Source organism: Belonocnema kinseyi, chromosome 1 (assembly GCF_010883055.1).
Source record: "Belonocnema kinseyi isolate 2016_QV_RU_SX_M_011 chromosome 1, B_treatae_v1, whole genome shotgun sequence".
In the NCBI taxonomy this organism is placed as follows: Eukaryota; Metazoa; Arthropoda; class Insecta; order Hymenoptera; family Cynipidae; genus Belonocnema; species Belonocnema kinseyi.
Genome location: NC_046657.1, coordinates 171,919,551 through 171,938,056, shown reverse-complemented (window position 1 = coordinate 171,938,056; position 18,506 = coordinate 171,919,551). Strand labels below are relative to the sequence as shown.

Here is an 18,506-nt window from a genome sequence, read left to right as displayed (position 1 = left end):
CTACAAGCTATCTAAGGATGGTACTATAGAACGCCACCTCAAGGTAGGCCTAGTGGCGCCATCTCTTGGTCAGGCCGGAAACTTGTCAATCCACCCTCGTATTATAATATCCGAGGTCAGCAACTAGCCAGTTTCAATGGCGTGTGTCTACAACTTTGAGACATGACGTGGAAACGCGATAAATTATTACTTTGAAGCTAACACACAAAATATGAAAAGTGCCTACCTGACAAATGCTATCCATAATTTAGTATTTTTCATTATTTATAACATTCAAAAATAGATATAATATTTTAATGTATAGTTTCGCTAAAAAACATTCAATGTGCTTTAAAGCTGCTTCAAAGATCAGATTAAAAAGGAAAGAGTTATTGACGAACTATAAACTATACACCAAGCCATCGTAATAAATTAACTTATAGGATCCTAATCTGATCTGTCACTATGTTGAAAAACGGGTTCACCTGAGAAAACGTTTAAACTAATAATAATAAAGTAGCCTTCAATATAAAATGTTTAAATTAGAATTAAACTATTAAAAAATATATTAGAAATGACATTCCTATAAAATATAAGTCCTAATGATGGATTAAATTGAAAATGCACATTTTTTAAATTCAAGCATTTTTTATTTTAAGTCTTCAAAATTCTAAAAATTTGAATTCTTGATCTTTAAAATTCAAGATTTCTCATTTAAAAAATGTAAGATACAAAATTTTAAATTTTTCGTATTACAATTAAAAATTCTACATTTTTATTGATTTCATTCGAAATGTTATAATTTTTCAAGATTTATATTAAAGGCTCCTGACTTTCGATCATCAAAAGCCTCACAATATAAGAATTTTTATTTAAACATCTTTCAAACATCAACAGTTTTCAATGGTACATCTTCAAAATTGAACTACATATTAAAAAAATGTTCAAGATCACATACCATTAAAATATAAATCTTAAAAATTAAATAAATTTTAATTCTAAATCTACAAAATTCAACAATTTCAATTAGAAATATTAAAAAATTGAAAACATTTAAACTGCGAATCGTCCAGATTGAAGATTTCAAATTGTAAATCTTCAATATTGTAGAAATTGGAAATTGTAAATCTTAGAAATTGAAGAATTTTTAAAATTAAAATAAAAAAATTATGCATGTTTCGAGTTTTACAATTTAAAAGGCTGTCATTTGAATGATTTTCATTTTAAATTTCATCAATTTGGAATATTCATGACTGAAAACCCCAGACATTTGATGTTCAATGCTGCATATGTTTATTCAATTTATTTAAAACATCAAAGAATTTATCAGCTAAGTATGATTGGTAATAATATTTTCATTAGGTTACGAATAATAAAGAATGGCATAAAAAAATCAGTTTTCCATCCACGGATGCCGGAATAATGCATCTTTTTCTTAAATTTGTTTTAAAAAAATAAAAAATTTATCAACCAAATATGAATTTTGATGAAATCATTATGAAATTACTAAATCAAAAGACTGACATAAAAAAACGAATTTTTCCTTCCACATATGCGCGGATAATGCATTTGTTTGTTAAATTTGTTTGAAGAAATCATAAAATTTATCCACTCATCATGAATGTTGCTGAATTTATTATGTAGTTCTCAATTAAAAGCCTGACATCGAAAAAAGGGAATCTTTCCGTCGAAAGATGTCCCATTAAAGCATCTGTTTATTGAATTTTGTTACGAAAATCATACAATTGCAACAGCAGCGAATAGAAGACGACAGAGCCGAGCCGTGGAATTAGTGAATCGACGGCGCCCCACCACGCTGCGAGGGGACTAAATGGCGACTGCCCTGCTCCCTCGTACCTCTCACTCCCACTGATCTTTGGTGTCAATTTGTGACACAAGTGGCGTTCCGATTCTCACTTGCTGTGACGAACCGAGAGGCCGCTCTGTCGGGTCATTCGCTACTCTGAGATGGAAGCTAGCAGGTAGAAAGAACGAAAGAGGATGTTAATTGTACCAAGAAATCTAAGATAATTGAGAAACACAAGTCAAAATAACCGATATGAGATGGAATATGAGAGGAGGTCGGAAGTTGCCAGGTAGGTTCACTTCACTATTAATTTTGTGTCTTAAAGCTCAAATCTTTCATTGACTTTCTACGTCATGTGTCGAAGCAGTAGATACTCGCCGTTGAAGCTTAAGAATAAAAGATCACCATTAGTGTAAATTTTGATAGTTTAGGTGAAAACTATCTGGCGCACTTCAGGCAAGTTGTTAGATCCATTTACGAGTCCTAATAAATTCTAAATCGCTATAAATGACTAATTAGGCCAAAAAATCTAGTTATAATGTATACTGACTTTAGTATATGCGTACACTAAATTTCATATGCGTGTGTACTAAATTCAGTACATGCAAATACTAAATCTAATGTACGCTGGTATACTAAATTTAATTTCGGGTTGTGCATTCTTGCTTCCATTACATGTATACTAAATCTAGCGCAGATTTTTCTAACAGAGTAACTTGAAAACATTATAATTATGGAAAATCGTAGAAAAAATTCTTTTAACAAATAACTTGTTTACGAAAATTTGTTTTGTTTATTGTATAATATTGGAACATCTTTGACTAATGTTACTCTATGAAACTTAAGTGATTTTAACAATTTTCCTGTTATTGATGAGCATTGGGAACGCCAAATAGAAAAAATTGCCATTTTTTTCGCCCTATTTATTTCTTTATAAACAAATTAAAAAGCTAATTCAAAAATCAGAATCGACAACTCTCTTAGAAATCTTAACAGCCTTAATTGGTGACAATTAAGCAGCATACTGTTTGAAAAAATACGGGTTTTATCTGACGCAATAAAGAGAATATGAAAGAGGGAGAGATGGATCAAAGAGAATCAGCAGTTTCTTGATGACCCATCGCGCCTCTTCAGAGTTCATGCGGGTTTTGTGAAAACCCACCCAAGCCCAACGAGGTAGTTACTTTCTGGAAAGAGTTATACAACATCCCGAAAGCGCTGGAGATTAGAAAAGATACTGATAATATAATCTCGTAAAGGAGTTTTCCGACAATCTTATAACTTATGAGGGAGGATGGCCATCAGTCACTGCCGAAGATGTGAAGAATACATTTAGGGGTTCCAAGAACTTTTCGGCTGCAGGACCAGATGATATCAAGAAATTCTGGTGGAAGAAGTATAATTCTACATACGAACATCTGGCCTGCATATTAATCTATTATTTGAAGTCGGAAACGCCCATCTCGCAGTGGCTGGTGTCAGGACGCACTATACTCCTACCAGAAAAAGGCTATTGGTCCAAACCAAGAAATTACAGGATAATAACTTGTTTGAAAACACTTTATAAGTTCTTTACAGCTTTACGTCTGCAAAGACGCAGCAACTCATGGGCGCGTCCTGTTAATGGACTGGATTGACTACTGGCAAGCTTTCGATTCAACCTCTCATAAACTTATCATCTTTCTGTTTGAAAACTTAAAGACTCATCCACACATAGTGAGATACATGGAGAGATTGATGCCCGTTAGGAAAACTAGATTTACTATCCCATGTGGAAAATATCATGTAACAACGAAAAACGTAACCTTTCAGAGGCGCGTCTTTCAGGGCGACCCCATGAGCCCTCTGCTTTTTTGCATCACACTTCTGCCTCTACTGTTACTTCGGTAACACTCTGGATTGACATGCGGAAGATTTTAATCATTATCTATTCAAGTATTATAGCAAAGCGGAAGCAGGGTTAGTTGCTAAGCGAGCAAAGTTCTGTTCCATGCTAAGTTACCGTCGATCTTGTCGGTATTGCCCTCAGCCAGCCAAGCCGATTTCTGAAAACGATCTAGGATCACTTGCTATATCAGAGTTGTATCTTACCGGCCAGGTATTTGGTATTAGTGGCATTTTACTTCAATCAGTTATGCTGCGAGGTTTGACCTCTGCCCTAAGATCTAATTAGTTATTTAGCGACAGTTGATTATGGTACGTGGAAATTCAAAGTTTCAACAGAGACGCAAAATTTTAAAGTTGTAACAGGGGTAGGTAATTTAAAGTTGTAAAGGGGATAAGGAATTCAGGATAAAACATTAATGGAAAATTCAAAAGTTCTTTCAGAAGCGAATGAAAAATTTTAAAGATGCACCAGCAGTAGTAAATATAAAATGTTTACCAAGATCAAACGAATCTACGCCATCAGTCAATACAGTAGGAATATCGCATGAAATCGTAAGTATAAAACTTTATTAACTCATATTATAAATCAATCGCATATAATAGTGTATGCAGTTCTCTTACGTCATTTAATATCATTTTGCAAATAGGATCTCAAAAATTCGTAATTTAAAAATCAAATTATTAAAATTAGATGTGAATATGAATATTTCTCTCTGGCCATAAAAAATGCATCTTCATTGTGTGAATTGTCAAATAAAATGACATTACCTAACAAATGTAATATTGTACATCGTATCTTCACATCCTGCAAACCTTCTTTCTTGATTAAATTGTTCTTGCAGCCAGTTTTTTGTGGAATCTTTGCACTGCTCATGAACCTCTAATTTACAGTTCTGTATACGATAGAGATTACTAGAAATATTATAATAATTAAAAAATATGCATGTATCTACAAGAATAGTACTTAAAACTGTATTTGTATTTTTAATACTGACTAACCTGCACTCTTCTGGAGAAGAAGCAAACAATAAGGGTAGACTGTCGAAAAAAACTTGCTCAACAGAATCATTTCTACCACATGATGCTAATTTGAAGAATGTAGCAAAATCGTGAAAACACTCTTGATCACTAGGAATAAGACTGGCGGCTGAAAATTATTTTTTTTTGTGTCATAAAAATGTTTTGTTATTCAAAATTTTTTAATGCGATTCACATTTTGCATGTACACAAATTAAAAATGATGGAGGAATATTGAAGTCGGGACAAAGGTCCTGACACTAGGCTTTGAAACTTTATTACTTTGCTAGAAAAAATCAGATTGCTGTATCAAATACCGATCATTCTTTAACATTATACTTGCAAAAGGATCTCAGTTTAATTTTCCTCACAAAATTTTTGTATTTCCGTGGAATTTGAATTTGTTACTCCGTGGAATTTGAAATCCTCCACACGCAGAAAAATTGGTATCAGAAATTTAAAAATAAATTCATGAGTTTTTTTAACATGTACTTTACAAATGGATATTTTTTTCTTCAATTTAACGAATATTTTAATTATTGCCCCGACTTTAGTTATTATTCTACTTATTTCCGCCTGACGCACGATCTTCTCAGAAAAAAATCAATCAACATGTGATACTGCCCACTTTTATCATCCGAGCTAGAAACCAGATTTGAGGATTGAAATCTCATGTCAATAATGTCCAATAAAAATGTCAATAAATATCAATAAAAAAATGTCAGTAACTAATGTCAATAAAAATCAAATGCTAATTTTTTGTCAAATGAATAAAAATAATTTCTCCTGATAATTATAAACTTCTAAATGTAAGACAGAAAATAATCTCACTAATATCAAGTCCAGAACAGAATTTATCTATGGTTTTGGTCAACAACTTTTCCTTTCCAAGTTCATCGAAACGATATTCTCCTTGAAAGCACTGTTCTACAGCATTAAACATTTTTTCCATCGAATTTTTGATGTCCACGTCATTAAAGCAATTTTCATTCAACACGGTACGCAGCTCCTCTTCATTTTTCAGACTGTGCGACTTAACTGCCAACGCAATCGAAAACTGCTTTTCTGCTTTAACAGATAAAAACTCTGCAAAACTGCTTTCAACATCTCTGGATAATATATCACCTTTCTGATTACATTTTTTCTTCAGTTCAGTTTTAGTAAAGTTAAATCGCACTATTTTTTGAGTTTCAGTTACTAGCTCTACATTTAAAGATTCTTCTAGAATTTCCGAAGATTCAGTGGTGGTTAAATTAAATCGAATCATTGGTTCAATTTCAAAGTCTCTATTTTGATAAGCCACTTTTTCCTCCATGTTTGATGCATCGAAATTTTCCTTCTGGTGCGAACATCCATAGAGAGAATAAAAAGTTACATTGTTGGAAGCTTGAAATTCGTTTCTTGTAATATCATTACAGTCACTAATCTGACTCTCCAGACAGTCCAAGAGCCTTCTAGTTTCGCTGCAAGAATATCCAATAAATAATAGAATCTTCAAACATTTTTTTCGAAATTATGTGAGTAATCGAAGTCACTAAATAAACAAATATAAGAACTACGTCTGATTACAAGAAATAAATAAAAAATAAAAAATTAAGAAATTGAACAAAACTTCCGGTTTTGGTATTATCGGCCGGTTTTAGTAACGCCGAATTCAGTACCAAGGCGACAATTTCTACTATTATCTATTGATAAACCGCATGAAGCGTTTACGCTACAAAAATACTGCCATGCAAATGGTGAAAGACGTATCGGAAAGCTAGGCAACTGAAAGCTCGATGTAAAAACTTGTTTGAGAATATTATACACCAAATAGAGTTTTTGTGGGTAAAAAGACTACGTTTTGAGATTATGAAACGAAAAAAATGTATTCCAATTTTCGGCACTGCGAATTTACAGACATGTTTTTTTGCATTTGCAATCGCCCTGGGGCAAAAAGACGTGTCTGTCATATGCAGTCATATAAATCATAATTATATAAATAACGCAGTTATGGTAATCTGGCAGGGACCAAAATAGATAATTTCTTCTATAAGCAAGAACAATAGGTATACCACCTGCGAAAAATATCAATAAAAATTAAGAAATTAGTTTCTTCTTATTAGAATGTTTTAAAGTCGTACTGAAGCAGAAATTTGTCGGTAAAGCAGAATTTGGTTGTTTTTCTCAATGTATTTCCGCAGGTATGTCTAATTAATTTTTCTTAGACCATATACCATATACTTGTACACAGAAGTCAAGAAAAGCATCAGAAATATACCAAAGAACTTAACTTAATTTCTCTAAGAATGCTGATATGCCCTTCAAACATAAGCATGAACGAATAGTTTGAAAAAATTGTCGACATTGAGGAAAGCAACGTTCGGCTCTCAGAAAATGACGAAAATCCTGTTCTTTTAAATTATTGCAGAGTGGAGGTGCAGTATTCGAACATTCTATAATATCCGTTACTGTTTGTAAAAATTTGACTCTGTATTTATTATTACAGTGCTTGATAATTTCAACATCTGAGAAGATACTATTATAAAATTCATTAGCCTATGGATCCTAAAGTTTGATGTCAGTTCTTGGAAAGACGATTTAAGTTACACATCAGAGGGAACGGACACCATATTTTTTTTTGGTCAAAGATTAAGATCCGTTCCTCATGGTGACCTAAACTTCAGTATCTAATTCCAACAGTGGAAAATTCTTATGAAGGGGTGTAGAGATCGGGAAGGAGGCTATTTTGAAGAGGATCATAATATGTCCGTTAAGTAATTAGTAAAATAAAAATGTATAGAGCATCAGTTCGGATATTTAATATCCGCACCTCGTATCATTGCAGAAACTGAATCTACGATATTTCAAGTAGTATCACTTGAAATATTAGAAAATTTCGCGTCGAATTCGCTTACGTTGAAATAATTTTAATGTACATTTAAAAATAAAATTGAGATTTATAGATTTTTTTAAGAAATATAAAAATGCTTAAATATTCAGATTAATTTTTTCCCGTGCAGAAATTTCCCGATTTCAAACGTACTAATGATCTGGCCCTGAACGGTAGAACTCTGTGGCCCATACCTATGTCTGACCAGGCCAGACCGATTTCCTAATGAAACGCCATCTCCATGCGCTCGCAGAACTAGTGCTGTTTGATGTTTTCTGATAGTGCAGTAAAAGTTCTATACATACTAATTGTTTATAATATTCTATCAATGATTAAAAATTCATAAGGCAAGTAAGCCACGTGTTTGGAGGAACCAATCACCAGCCAGTATACCTCGAAAACTGCGCGAGGAAGATGAAAGTAAGTAATTACACTCTGCGGGCATATTCAAACCTAACCTCAAATAAATTAATAATTAATAAAATTGTTTTAGGTAAAATTAGTATATTTACCATTAGATAAGTCGAATATTATATGATGAAATTTATTAAGTCCTTTTGTTTTCAATTATTATTGAAAAATTAAAGGTTTTTCAGTTTAATTTAGAGTTAGAATTATCAAATATATTAACAAAAAATGAATTGCAGTATGTGATACGATCGAATCTTTAATTAAAACTTTGATTCGGTATTAGTAATAAATTCATTACAGAAATACATTAAGGACAAATTTTCATAACATGAATTTCAGAATCAAGTAGTACAATCAAAATGAAAAATACCAATTGTGTAGGGATACCAACAAGAGCTAGTTACTCAACTGCGCATGCATCGCATTCGGCATCTAATTAGTTGCTATTCGCGCGAAGTCTATAATGCTTAACAATGTTATTTTTCTTTTTTATGACAGAAAATGGCATTTCAAATTCTAAATATTTCCATTCCAATTTTTCGGCGAAAATATTATCTATAATGACGTTATCGAATTTTTGAAGAAGTAATGCAATTGACAGAAACTTGAATTTATGTACAAAAAAAGTCTTAATAAATCGTAAATTATAGGTCATTTCCCGATGATTTTCGTTGTTTAAGTGACAACTGATTTTCTTTGGAATCATTCGAAAATGTCAAGTTGTAGGGAATCTTCTTGGGAAAAACTTTTTCTAATTTGCCAAGAAGTTTTATAGGCAAAATTTTAGTTCGAGAAACATCTTCTTCTTGTGCCGGTAGTACTTTAGTTTAAAATAACTTCATTGGAAATAAAAAATATTAAGGTGGCCTTCGGAAGGAGATGACCATTCGATAGTTTCGAGTTTACTTATATTAAATCCTTATTCGTGAAATTCATGAATGGATTATAATGAGACTGATCGTGTACCGATCGGGCACAGATCGAGTTCCCCGTTTGGTCGTCCCGACCTGGCTCCTATTCCTGCCCGAGCCACATCCTGTCCTTTTTTCCCTGTCAGACCACTTTCCTGCATAGTCATGTCCATCGATACTTTGGACCTTCCCTATCGTCCTTTCCTTAGTCGATATTAGGACCTCATTACCTATAAATTTTGGTCCTTCCTTTTAATGTTACCATTTTGCTGTTTACTCACATCCATTATCCCATTAGCCACTTTGTGTCGGCGCCAAAAAGTTTGAAACTGAATAAATACCTATTTGTAATAAAAGTACGCAAACCGGGTGATTGCTGACGGGTCTGAACTTCTCGAAATGAGACAGGGGGTCGAAGCAAGAGTCTGATGTTAGCGCACGAGCACAGAGAGCGCCAAAACGGAGATGAGTGTGAAGACTGTGTGCAAATCCTGGAATCGCAGGAATCAGCAATCACCTGCTCGGACGTGTATCATAGGCCATTTTTTTACAACAACCATCTAAACAATATTCGTGTAACATAACCTCCAAACTCTGCCAATCTTAAAAATGTTTATATCTAAAGTGCGAATTTGCAACTGTTCACCGGTATTTAAAATTACTATATTTAAAAATGCGCATGCGATAATATTATTCTGGCACTGTGGACTAAAATGAGCTCATTCGCAGATGATTAAGAGGCATGGAAAGTCCAATATTTGTAGTTGGTGTTTAAGAAAATGTAATAATTGAGTAATAAAAGTAGTAACCTGCACTCTCCAGTATTATAGATTAGTGGTAAAAGAATCATTTCAAATTCATGAAATGTCTGTCTGCATGCAGACAGTTTTGGTCTGGTGATATTCGCGCAGTGAGGATCATGAATTTTTCCTCCACCTAGAAAAAGTAAGATCAGATTTTAATTTGTACATTGTAAAAAAATGTCCTTAACAGGTCATAATATTATGTACCGAGTACGTAGATTTTGCAAACCACTTCTAAGAGTTGGACTATAAATATTTCTTTCTGGCCTTTTTGTAAACGGTCCTGCTCATCCATACAAAGTTGCACTGCATCTACAAAAAGCTCCAACTTCAACTTCGAATTTATGTCACTTTGACACTCGTATTTCTTATTTGAATACTCCAAATTTTTAAGGTAGAAGCTAGACAAATGTGAAGATAAATTCTGCTGGTGAAACATTAGGTCTTTGTATAAAGTATCGCCCCGTGAAAAACATAGTTGTTTTAATTTGTCGTGCCAAATATTGATCCGTACCAATGAAATCGTAATTGCTGAAAAATTTCAGAAAATATTTTGAAACTGTCCTTCACTATAATAGCGGTGAAGAAATTATCAAACTTACGTATTAGGAAGACCAGTCCAAAAACTACTTTAATAATTATCATATTTTTCTTTAATCTTATAAAAGAGGTAAATTGACACTTGTCATAAATTCCAGCTTCTACCAGGTACTAATGTTATTACTTGGCAGGTGTCGTTCTGGTTTAATGCGCGATGTAAACTGACCGATAGTTTGCAAACTTCACCTTCATGCGTCACGGATGATTGACAAATGAGAGCAATTTTCTCGTGGCGACGTAAGCAGTATTAAAAATAGGGAGGGATTCCTCGCGATTTGTTGTTAATGTATGACCTAGAGCCTAGGCAATCCTGCATATTATGGGACTGAGACAAAACAATATATCTCTTCTTTCTCATTCTGCTATGATGACATATTAAAATGGTTTTTAATTATCATTTACTATCCTAACTATAAATATCACTATACCATGATTGCAAAATTAAACAAAGTCAATCGTCATCATGATCGAGTTTTATCATTCTTCAAGACATACTCAAATTTTATAAATATATTATGTTAGATTTTCGTTAGATTGACTGCGTAACCCAAGATTAGAAGATTGTTTACAATTATTGTCGAAAACTTTAATTAACTAACGTAATGCTATCTAAGTTTCCTTGGAAAGCACATAATGATAGCTTCATTCTAAAACGACCGTTAAATTCGGCAAAATTATTATCAAAACTTGTCCAGAGAAGCCACTGTTTCTGCTCATTTTTATTTTTCAATATTTCCATTGCTCTTCATGCACTCAAATTATTTTAGAATTTGACTAGAAAAATTTCTAAAATATTTCAAAGTCTAAGTGAAAGATAAATTATCAGTAACAAAAAACCAAAATTATAAAAGTTGCCCACTTGCACATTTGGCTGCAACAAACTCCCGCTTTTAGTCCAGAGTTGGGAGTTACCTTTAAAAAGGATTGGATTGAATTCGTTAGGCTCAAAAAGTAAACAGTGAGGACGCCTGAACCATTTTTAAGTAGAATACAAATACATGTTATTTCGCAATGTCCTTGACTGTGTATTCGCGCACTACGGCCTTCCTAAATAACTGCCGTAACTACTCTCACTCTACAACAGAGAGCGGGAGTTTGGTGTATCACATATCAGTGCAAGGTGATCAGTATCAATTACTAAAAATTTCCTTCTGCTAACATTCTGATGCTTCTTTGTAGTTGTAATCTAGAAAACATTAGAAATTTTGCGCTCACCTAAAAGAAAATAATCCCGCCGTGATCAATTTTTAGTAAATGGAACATTATGCTTCAGTATCATTTAACCTTGATAATAAAGCTTGCAAAGCATCGAAGGATATGATATTTCGATGTATTTAAAAACCCAGTAAAAACTAACTGGTATCATCTCGTAAGGTCGCATATCATAAAAAATAATTTAAAAAGTTTTCCTTTCGAGAGACATAACAATTGAAAACGATACCAACGACTGCGAGCCTGCTCATTAAGACGGTAGTAGAATAATGTATTTTGTCACACCTCTAGGCTGGAATGGTTGTTTTTAAAATTTTCTCATTTCCTTAAAAACTTGAATTATAACTCACTATAGCGTGAAACTTCATTCAGCGTTCGAAAAAAATCGGTTAATTCTACTCGTTAACTATCACGCTAGGAATCCCAGTCGGTGTGTCCTGGTGGTTGTCTGCAAATCTCTCCAACGTCCATATTTCTACACAGAGCGACAGCGGCAAGAACTGTCACTGCTTTTGACACGAGCGGTTAGTGTTAAAATGAAAATGTTTGGAATGGCAAGATCTACAGTTGACAACGAACTGACCGCTCGATTATTCACACGAGACACTCGTGCTAATGGCAACAGTAGCGCGAGTTCGGTAAGTGTTGCGTTTAGCCCGGCCAGTTCTTAGAATTGACAACAATCTCTAATGTTAATTTTCAATAGTGCATGATCAAATGTACTTTACGGGCTTGATATTTTGAGTAATCTATTCAGACAATTCATACATGGTAAAACAAGAGTTCAAAAAAATTATAAAGAAAGCAGTAAATTAAATGACATTACCTAATGGAAAAACATATAATAAAATTACTTTTCTAATTTTCGTTCTAATTTAATAATAACATTGAGACATATATGTTTCATCATTTAATCGGAAATGTAGAAAATAGATATTTGTAAAATTTTTCAGAACTTTTCTTAGAACTTTTTTTTTAGAACTTTTTTAGAACTTAGACTTTTCGAATCAAATTTTTGGATTTCATTTGCTTATATTATAATTCACCTTTTAATGACTTTTCCAGTGAACGAACTTACAAAGTGTTCTCACATAATTTCAATTTTCGCAATACAATTTGAAGAAAATATTTTTGAACAGAAATTTCAAATTAGAATTGCACTTTTTACGGCTGGGACTATAAAACTAAAAGTCATAAAAGTACATGAAGGTTAGGTAAGGTATTGTTTGAACCTAAAAGAATTTATTTCTTCATCGGAGAAAGTAGCACTCCTGATAATCCTTTCATTTATCAAATGTATTATGGACGCATAAGTACAGTTACTCTCCACGTAAGTATTAACCTTATTAGACTCAGTCGCTCACTTATCATTGTTTTAACGACAAAAAAACGTAAATAGATTTTTGAGTTTAAATCTGATGAAAAATTATAGACTCTGGTGTTATAAAAAATTACGACGTGCATATGCAGGTTCATTCATCTCGGTCAGCTAATGCCGCTCATAGCTCAGTTGGTATATTGCGGTGAATGAGTCGAGCTACAAGCGCGGTTGTCACTAAACTTTAGAGCTATTTGACACCACGCCCTATCAAAAATTAAAACGAGACATTGTTTCCAATTCCAGGAACGGGCCCTGCCAAGCGCAACACTTACCAAGCTCGCGCTGCTGTTGCCATTACCACGAGCGGCTCGTGCTAATTCACGAACGGGTTTGTTACTTAAAGATCGAAGAACAACATCGTGCTTCTCAATTTATTCATTAAAAAACTATTACCTTGGTCTACTTTTTTTTGTCTTTCCTATCTCCACCTTCCTATTGTACTTGTCTTCCCTTTCCTAAATCTTGTTACTTTAACCTAATTGGAATAAATCATGGATTTTTACTCTCTAAATATTTATCTACCTTTTCATCATCGAATTTAATCGGATAAAACCGGAAACAATTCAGGACTAAGAAATTTTTTCTGACTTCGCACATGTCTTTAAAGCTATAATCTAAAGTGTTTTTTACTATTGTTTTGTTTTTCTTTATACATACATTGCCCTTTATAAGAAGGAAAAATAAAATTTATCTATTAATTTCTTTAGGAAAATCTTTCCTCTCCAGGCGTCTCGTATTATCTTTGCAATTTTTTTCTTTTTCCAGATCTCCTTTTGATTCATATATCTCTTTTCTAACGCCTATTCCCTTTTTAACTGCTATCTTGTTTCTCTTTTAGTTTATTTCTTTATGCAGTGCTTCAACGTTTAGGTTTTCAAATTTATCATTTTTGCAGTTTGATTGTATCCCGAGTCTTAAGCTAAGGAGCGAGAGGTTACATCCCACAGGATCATGTGGTTACTATTGATTTTATTAATTAAGCTAATAACAAAAAAGATTTGTCCATTGAAATAATTCTTTCAAATATTAGGATTTGCGCCTACCCGAATACTTAAACGTCGACGTCATTATTTGCTTTTATTTTCACCAGCACTTTTGCTTTCATCAGCTAATATAAACTAAACCGGCAGCCCAGTGCGGCAGACTGTTCGTGCGATACGACGAATTATTAGTTTTCACTGTAAAACGCGCTATTATAATGCAATTCCAATCTGTTGGAATTGCTCCTTCGTAAAAAAAGTCTCAAGCACATTTAAGACATATCTTCAATTTGTCAGAGCAAAATATCCTTAACTTAATAAGCAAAATAATTAATCTTCAAGAAAAAATGGCAAAAAAAGCAAGGAGTTTTCTGAAGATTTGATTTAAAATAACCTCGGATTAAGGGAATCATCTTTCAGATTAGATTAGAGCGAACATTTGTTAGTCCCCGATCATTTTTTATAACTACACTAGCCGTCCAATAAGACGACGAACGCGGGACTTTCACCGTCCGGTTAGACGACGGTGTGAGGGGTCCCCACTATTCTGTGCTGAGAGCGTCTGTGCTGTAGAGCGAACTTATGTGTTAAGTAAAACATTAGGTCGAGTGCATTGCAGAGAAGAAAGTCGAGGGGATAAAGGTGCGGCCTCCGCCGTCGTTTCTTTGAGCGTTCGCCCGTCGTTATGTTGAGCGTGTCGTCTTGTCGGAGGTCGTCTTGTTGGATGGCTAATGTATTTGAAAAAAACTGCTCTAGAAGTAATGCTGTCATTTATATAATTGATAATTTCGTATATTACATATTCTCCAACAATGTGAGATTACAATTAGAATGTTTGATTATCTACTTTTATAACTATGAATATCACTAGCTCATACTTTAAAATTGGTAAAAAATAGTTTTAAATACAGAGAGTCGTCATCATAGTTTTTTCCAACTTCTTGAAGATAGAATCAAATGTCATACAAATTTTGACATCCAATAAATTTCCTCAATTCGTTAAATTGTTTGCGGATACCAAGTATCGTAGATTCCCTACAATTATTGAAAATTTCCAATTCACAGTTCTGCTTCTCGTAAAGTTTACTGAAAGAAGACGAAATTACATTAAATATTTTTTCTAAATAATATGCGGGCGTCCGCATAAGAAGGTCCCGTATCGCACACACGAATTTACGTAAAAAGTCATAAAGATGGATAAATCCCCGACATATATATCCTAAGACGAACTATTTAGATTAAAACCGAGTCGACGGAGTACTTTTGTAGCCGGAACTTCGAAAAGCCGCTTTTGGAGAATAATGCACTTAAAGCTGGGGAGTGCCACCTGTGTTGAAAAATCGATTGAGGCCAGATTGGGCTCTGAAAAGATTGCCCGATTACTGGTTGGGTCCTAGGTGGGAACCCTAATAACTGTCCATCTAGACTATTCTCTTATTTGTAACGCTCAGATCAACCAATGCTCATAATGGGCAAACTAGATTGGCTCAAGTTGGGAAATTTATTTTTAGCTTTTTTATCAAAATTGATCCACTTCTGGTAAGATGTGGATATTTTAATTTTAAGCTTTTCTGATTGGTTCATGAGGGACATTGTGTATAATTTAATATAACAGTATTGCAAAAATGTTAATCAAAAATATTTTTTGATTTATGCCGTAACTATTTTTTAATTATTATAACAATTGTGTGAGCTTTAATCTGTATCGTTTCTAACATGCTATCATGACATCCATTGTCACTATCATAGAAAAAAATAAAAATGATTCTAATTGTTTATGTTGCTAAAATGAATGAACTTGCTTATTTTTTTAAAAGTCGATAGCCAGTATTAAATCTCAACAACGTATTACCTTGCATCAAATGACATTTCTCATAGAACCACGTAAAATATATTTTTGAGTAAATCTACGAGAAAGGATCATCCAACAGTTTTCAAACCAAAAGTATCGACCTCGTACTGGTCTTTCTTGATAAACCTGGAATTTTCTTTTGTGAAGATAAATTAAGTATCAGCAAATTATAATGTAAACAATTTTCTTCGTGAAGTACAAATATTTCATCCTGATATGTGCACATAATTTTTAATCACATACCAAGGATACACTGGAAAATATGTAGTCTTTAAATACTAACTTATAAACAAATGAAAACACCAAACAAAATGTTATGCAAAGGCAAACACATTTTCTATAAACTTCATTTATTCAGTATCATAATTTTCTAATAAACGCACAAGATTTATTTTTAATAAATAATCTTTTAATCTGTCATTAAAATTATCTGACTTAGAATCAGTCCAGCTATAGTGGCAGTTAATCATTCCGGACATCCAGTTCGTTTAACATTTCGTTCTGCGCAACATTAATTCCTTTTATTGACGCTAAAATAAAGAATCTGGTACTAGGTTGTATTTAATAATGGTTTTAACAAAAAATTATACCTACCCATAAACAATGATAAACGCAAGGCATTTTTTGTAATACTTCACCTGAAGATACATACAGTTTTGCTTTTTTCGTTTATTTTAGTCGTTCGTTCTCTTTCTTTGTAGTATTTTGCGAATCAGGATAGATTTGGCTGTAAGATAAATCTAAAAATGAATAATAATTAGTCATTTTTAAATTGAAGGGAAGAGGAGAAATGTACGTGATGTTTAGTCAGCTATAGAGTATTTTCTTATTTTCTTATTTCTTTCTGTTCTGTTCATCCAGGTCATTTTAGCTTGTTTTTTTTAACTTGCGTCTGAGAATTTTCTTCAAAGCAAGGATCAATATTAAATGTTAAAAATTCCAATCATATCTATCAGAATAGCAATCATAATTCTATCAAAATAGTTTATACGTTTTTCCGAATGTGGTTGGGGAGGGCGTGGATAGGTATCGAAGAGAAGGAAAGAAGATACAAGGCTGAGTATCAGTGGGAAGCAAATTCTTGTGAGCAGAAGCACATTCAGGGGTTTTGGCAACTGGTGTAGCCGAGTTGCGGCCCGTGGTCAATTTTCCTTAAGACGAAAATCCGAGTTGCAGACGGTGGTCGATTCAAGGGACTCGTATCCCTACAGTTCTCCTTACCCCCTCTACTTGGCACTTTCCTCCTTAACTTTAAATGCTTTTATGCAAGTGTTGACTATCATTTTTTCTTCACACTTTTTCCAGGCTTAGGATTGGCAGCTTTTACTATATAAGTAGATTCATTATGCTGGCGTGTTTAAAAAATTTTGGGAAATATGCATTGTCAGTGATAGTTATAAAAAAGTGACAATTACAGTACTAACAATAATAATATACTATGTAATAAAATGTGAATTATTAAGCTACAAAAAGCTGTAGTTAATTCTATAAATACTTTACTACAAAAATAAATAAAATATAAATAATTAAGCTACTGGAAGCTGTCGTCAAGTGAAATAAATTCTAAGAGGAGCTATATAATTTTCCATGTATTAGGTATTTATTTCACTTTGAGCTAAAACCTAGGCTGGTAATAATTTACGTGAAACTTTACGGACGAATTTGAATCTACTTAACGAACCGCTTTGCAACAATAACATATATTTTTAAAGCTCTTCTTTTTTTAAATCTCTTTCCTCCTCTTTCCAATACTTCGCATTTTCATGTAAACATCTATTTGCACATCTTTTAAAGCTTCAACTTTGAGCTTATTCATTTGGTGGTGGAGTGGGTGAAGAAACGTCGAGGTGAAACTCAACCAGGCCAAAAGTGACCGCGGGCCGCAATTCGGATATTTTTTTGACCACGGGTCGCAACTCGGTAGCAGCCTCAGCAACAAGGCAGCTAGAGAAAGGTTCTTTTACCCTTGGCCTCAATAAATTGCTGGCTATTGTTAACTCCTTCCATACTCGAATTTAAACTCTACTACATTTAGCTGTTAATGAACTTCTGGAGGATGCACGTCTTTTCTTTCGGATCCCGGAAAAAGGTTCGACTTTGGAAGTTACGGGAGCAAATTAATCGGGGTTTCTCTTCTTCTAATTCAGGCGGATCGTACAAGTCGAAGTTCGAGTAGTTTTCTTATCTTACCGGCCCTTCCAGCCCTTCGGCGTCTTTTGGAACTATGATCAGAAGAACTCAACCCTCTTCTGAAAAGCGTTGTGGGTTCCACGGGACGTCGAGGTGTAGGTGCAGGGTCAGAAAATTAGCACGTTTCTGCTTTGCGTTATGGGTATCAGAGTTTTGCGGGAGGATACTGTTTTCGACCATTGTCGGATGCTTCAGGTGTTTGATCGTTTTGAACCGCATCTAAAAATTGTTGTGGTATTATTAATGTTGCCGTTATTACCTAAGAAAAGGGTTCGACTATTCTTTTACAGTCTGTCAAGTTGAAGCGTGGGTGGCTTTACTCGCAGTCGGTAAGGTGTATCGACATGATTTTGGTGTCAAAATATTAAGAAGAGCTCCCTCTTTCATGCTTTTTGATTTAACATTCAGTTTGCTTTCAATTCTCATCTTGTTTTGTAGGTGAATAGGTGCAATCTCCCAAACCCATGTTTCGAGAAACAACCCCAGAGATGCACTTTTATCAGATGTTTTACATTCCGCTGCACTAATCTTGAGGTTGAATGTGTCCAGGCATGTGATGACGTCACGTAACCCCAAACAGAAGCCTCGTCGGTGAATATTACCT

General features: G+C 33.8%; 2 protein-coding genes across 7 annotated transcripts in view; both read right to left on the bottom strand.

Moving 5' to 3' along the window:
* Nucleotides 1–4,274: 4,274 nt before the first annotated feature.
* Nucleotides 4,275–10,471, bottom strand: LOC117168121. The gene is made up of 6 exons (XM_033353529.1): nucleotides 10,290–10,471; nucleotides 9,895–10,218; nucleotides 9,694–9,820; nucleotides 5,522–6,153; nucleotides 4,673–4,820; nucleotides 4,275–4,585 (listed from the first exon to the last, which is right to left on the bottom strand). Exons 1-6 carry the CDS (start codon nucleotides 10,330–10,332, stop codon nucleotides 4,438–4,440), a joined length of 1,422 nt encoding a protein of 473 aa, XP_033209420.1. The 5' UTR covers nucleotides 10,333–10,471; the 3' UTR covers nucleotides 4,275–4,437.
* A 4,175-nt stretch (nucleotides 10,472–14,646) lies between these two features.
* Nucleotides 14,647–18,506, bottom strand: part of LOC117182804 — a 28,870-nt gene continuing 25,010 nt past the window's right edge. For 3 of the 6 annotated variants that reach the window (XM_033375936.1, XM_033375915.1, XM_033375944.1), the window contains one exon: nucleotides 14,647–14,946. In XM_033375936.1, coding sequence (XP_033231827.1) covers nucleotides 14,814–14,946 — 133 coding nt within the window. In that variant the 3' untranslated portion in view covers nucleotides 14,647–14,813. Of the gene's footprint in view, nucleotides 14,947–16,045; nucleotides 18,122–18,506 lie in introns of those variants that run through there. The other 3 variants (XR_004468338.1, XR_004468337.1, XM_033375922.1) reach the window with 3 other exon arrangements.

What these genes read in the sequence shown, in the direction of transcription:
- LOC117168121 (XM_033353529.1), bottom strand. Translation starts at nt 10,332, where the DNA reads ATGATAATTATTAAAGTAGTTTTTGGACTGGTCTTCCTAATAC. An exon ending in TTGCAAAATCTACGTACTCG is followed by an intron (nt 9,821 to 9,894) that starts GTACATAATATT and finishes TACTTTTTCTAG; the next exon opens with GTGGAGGAAAAATTCATGAT. An exon ending in TCTTCTCCAGAAGAGTGCAG is followed by an intron (nt 4,586 to 4,672) that starts GTTAGTCAGTAT and finishes TAATATTTCTAG; the next exon opens with TAATCTCTATCGTATACAGA.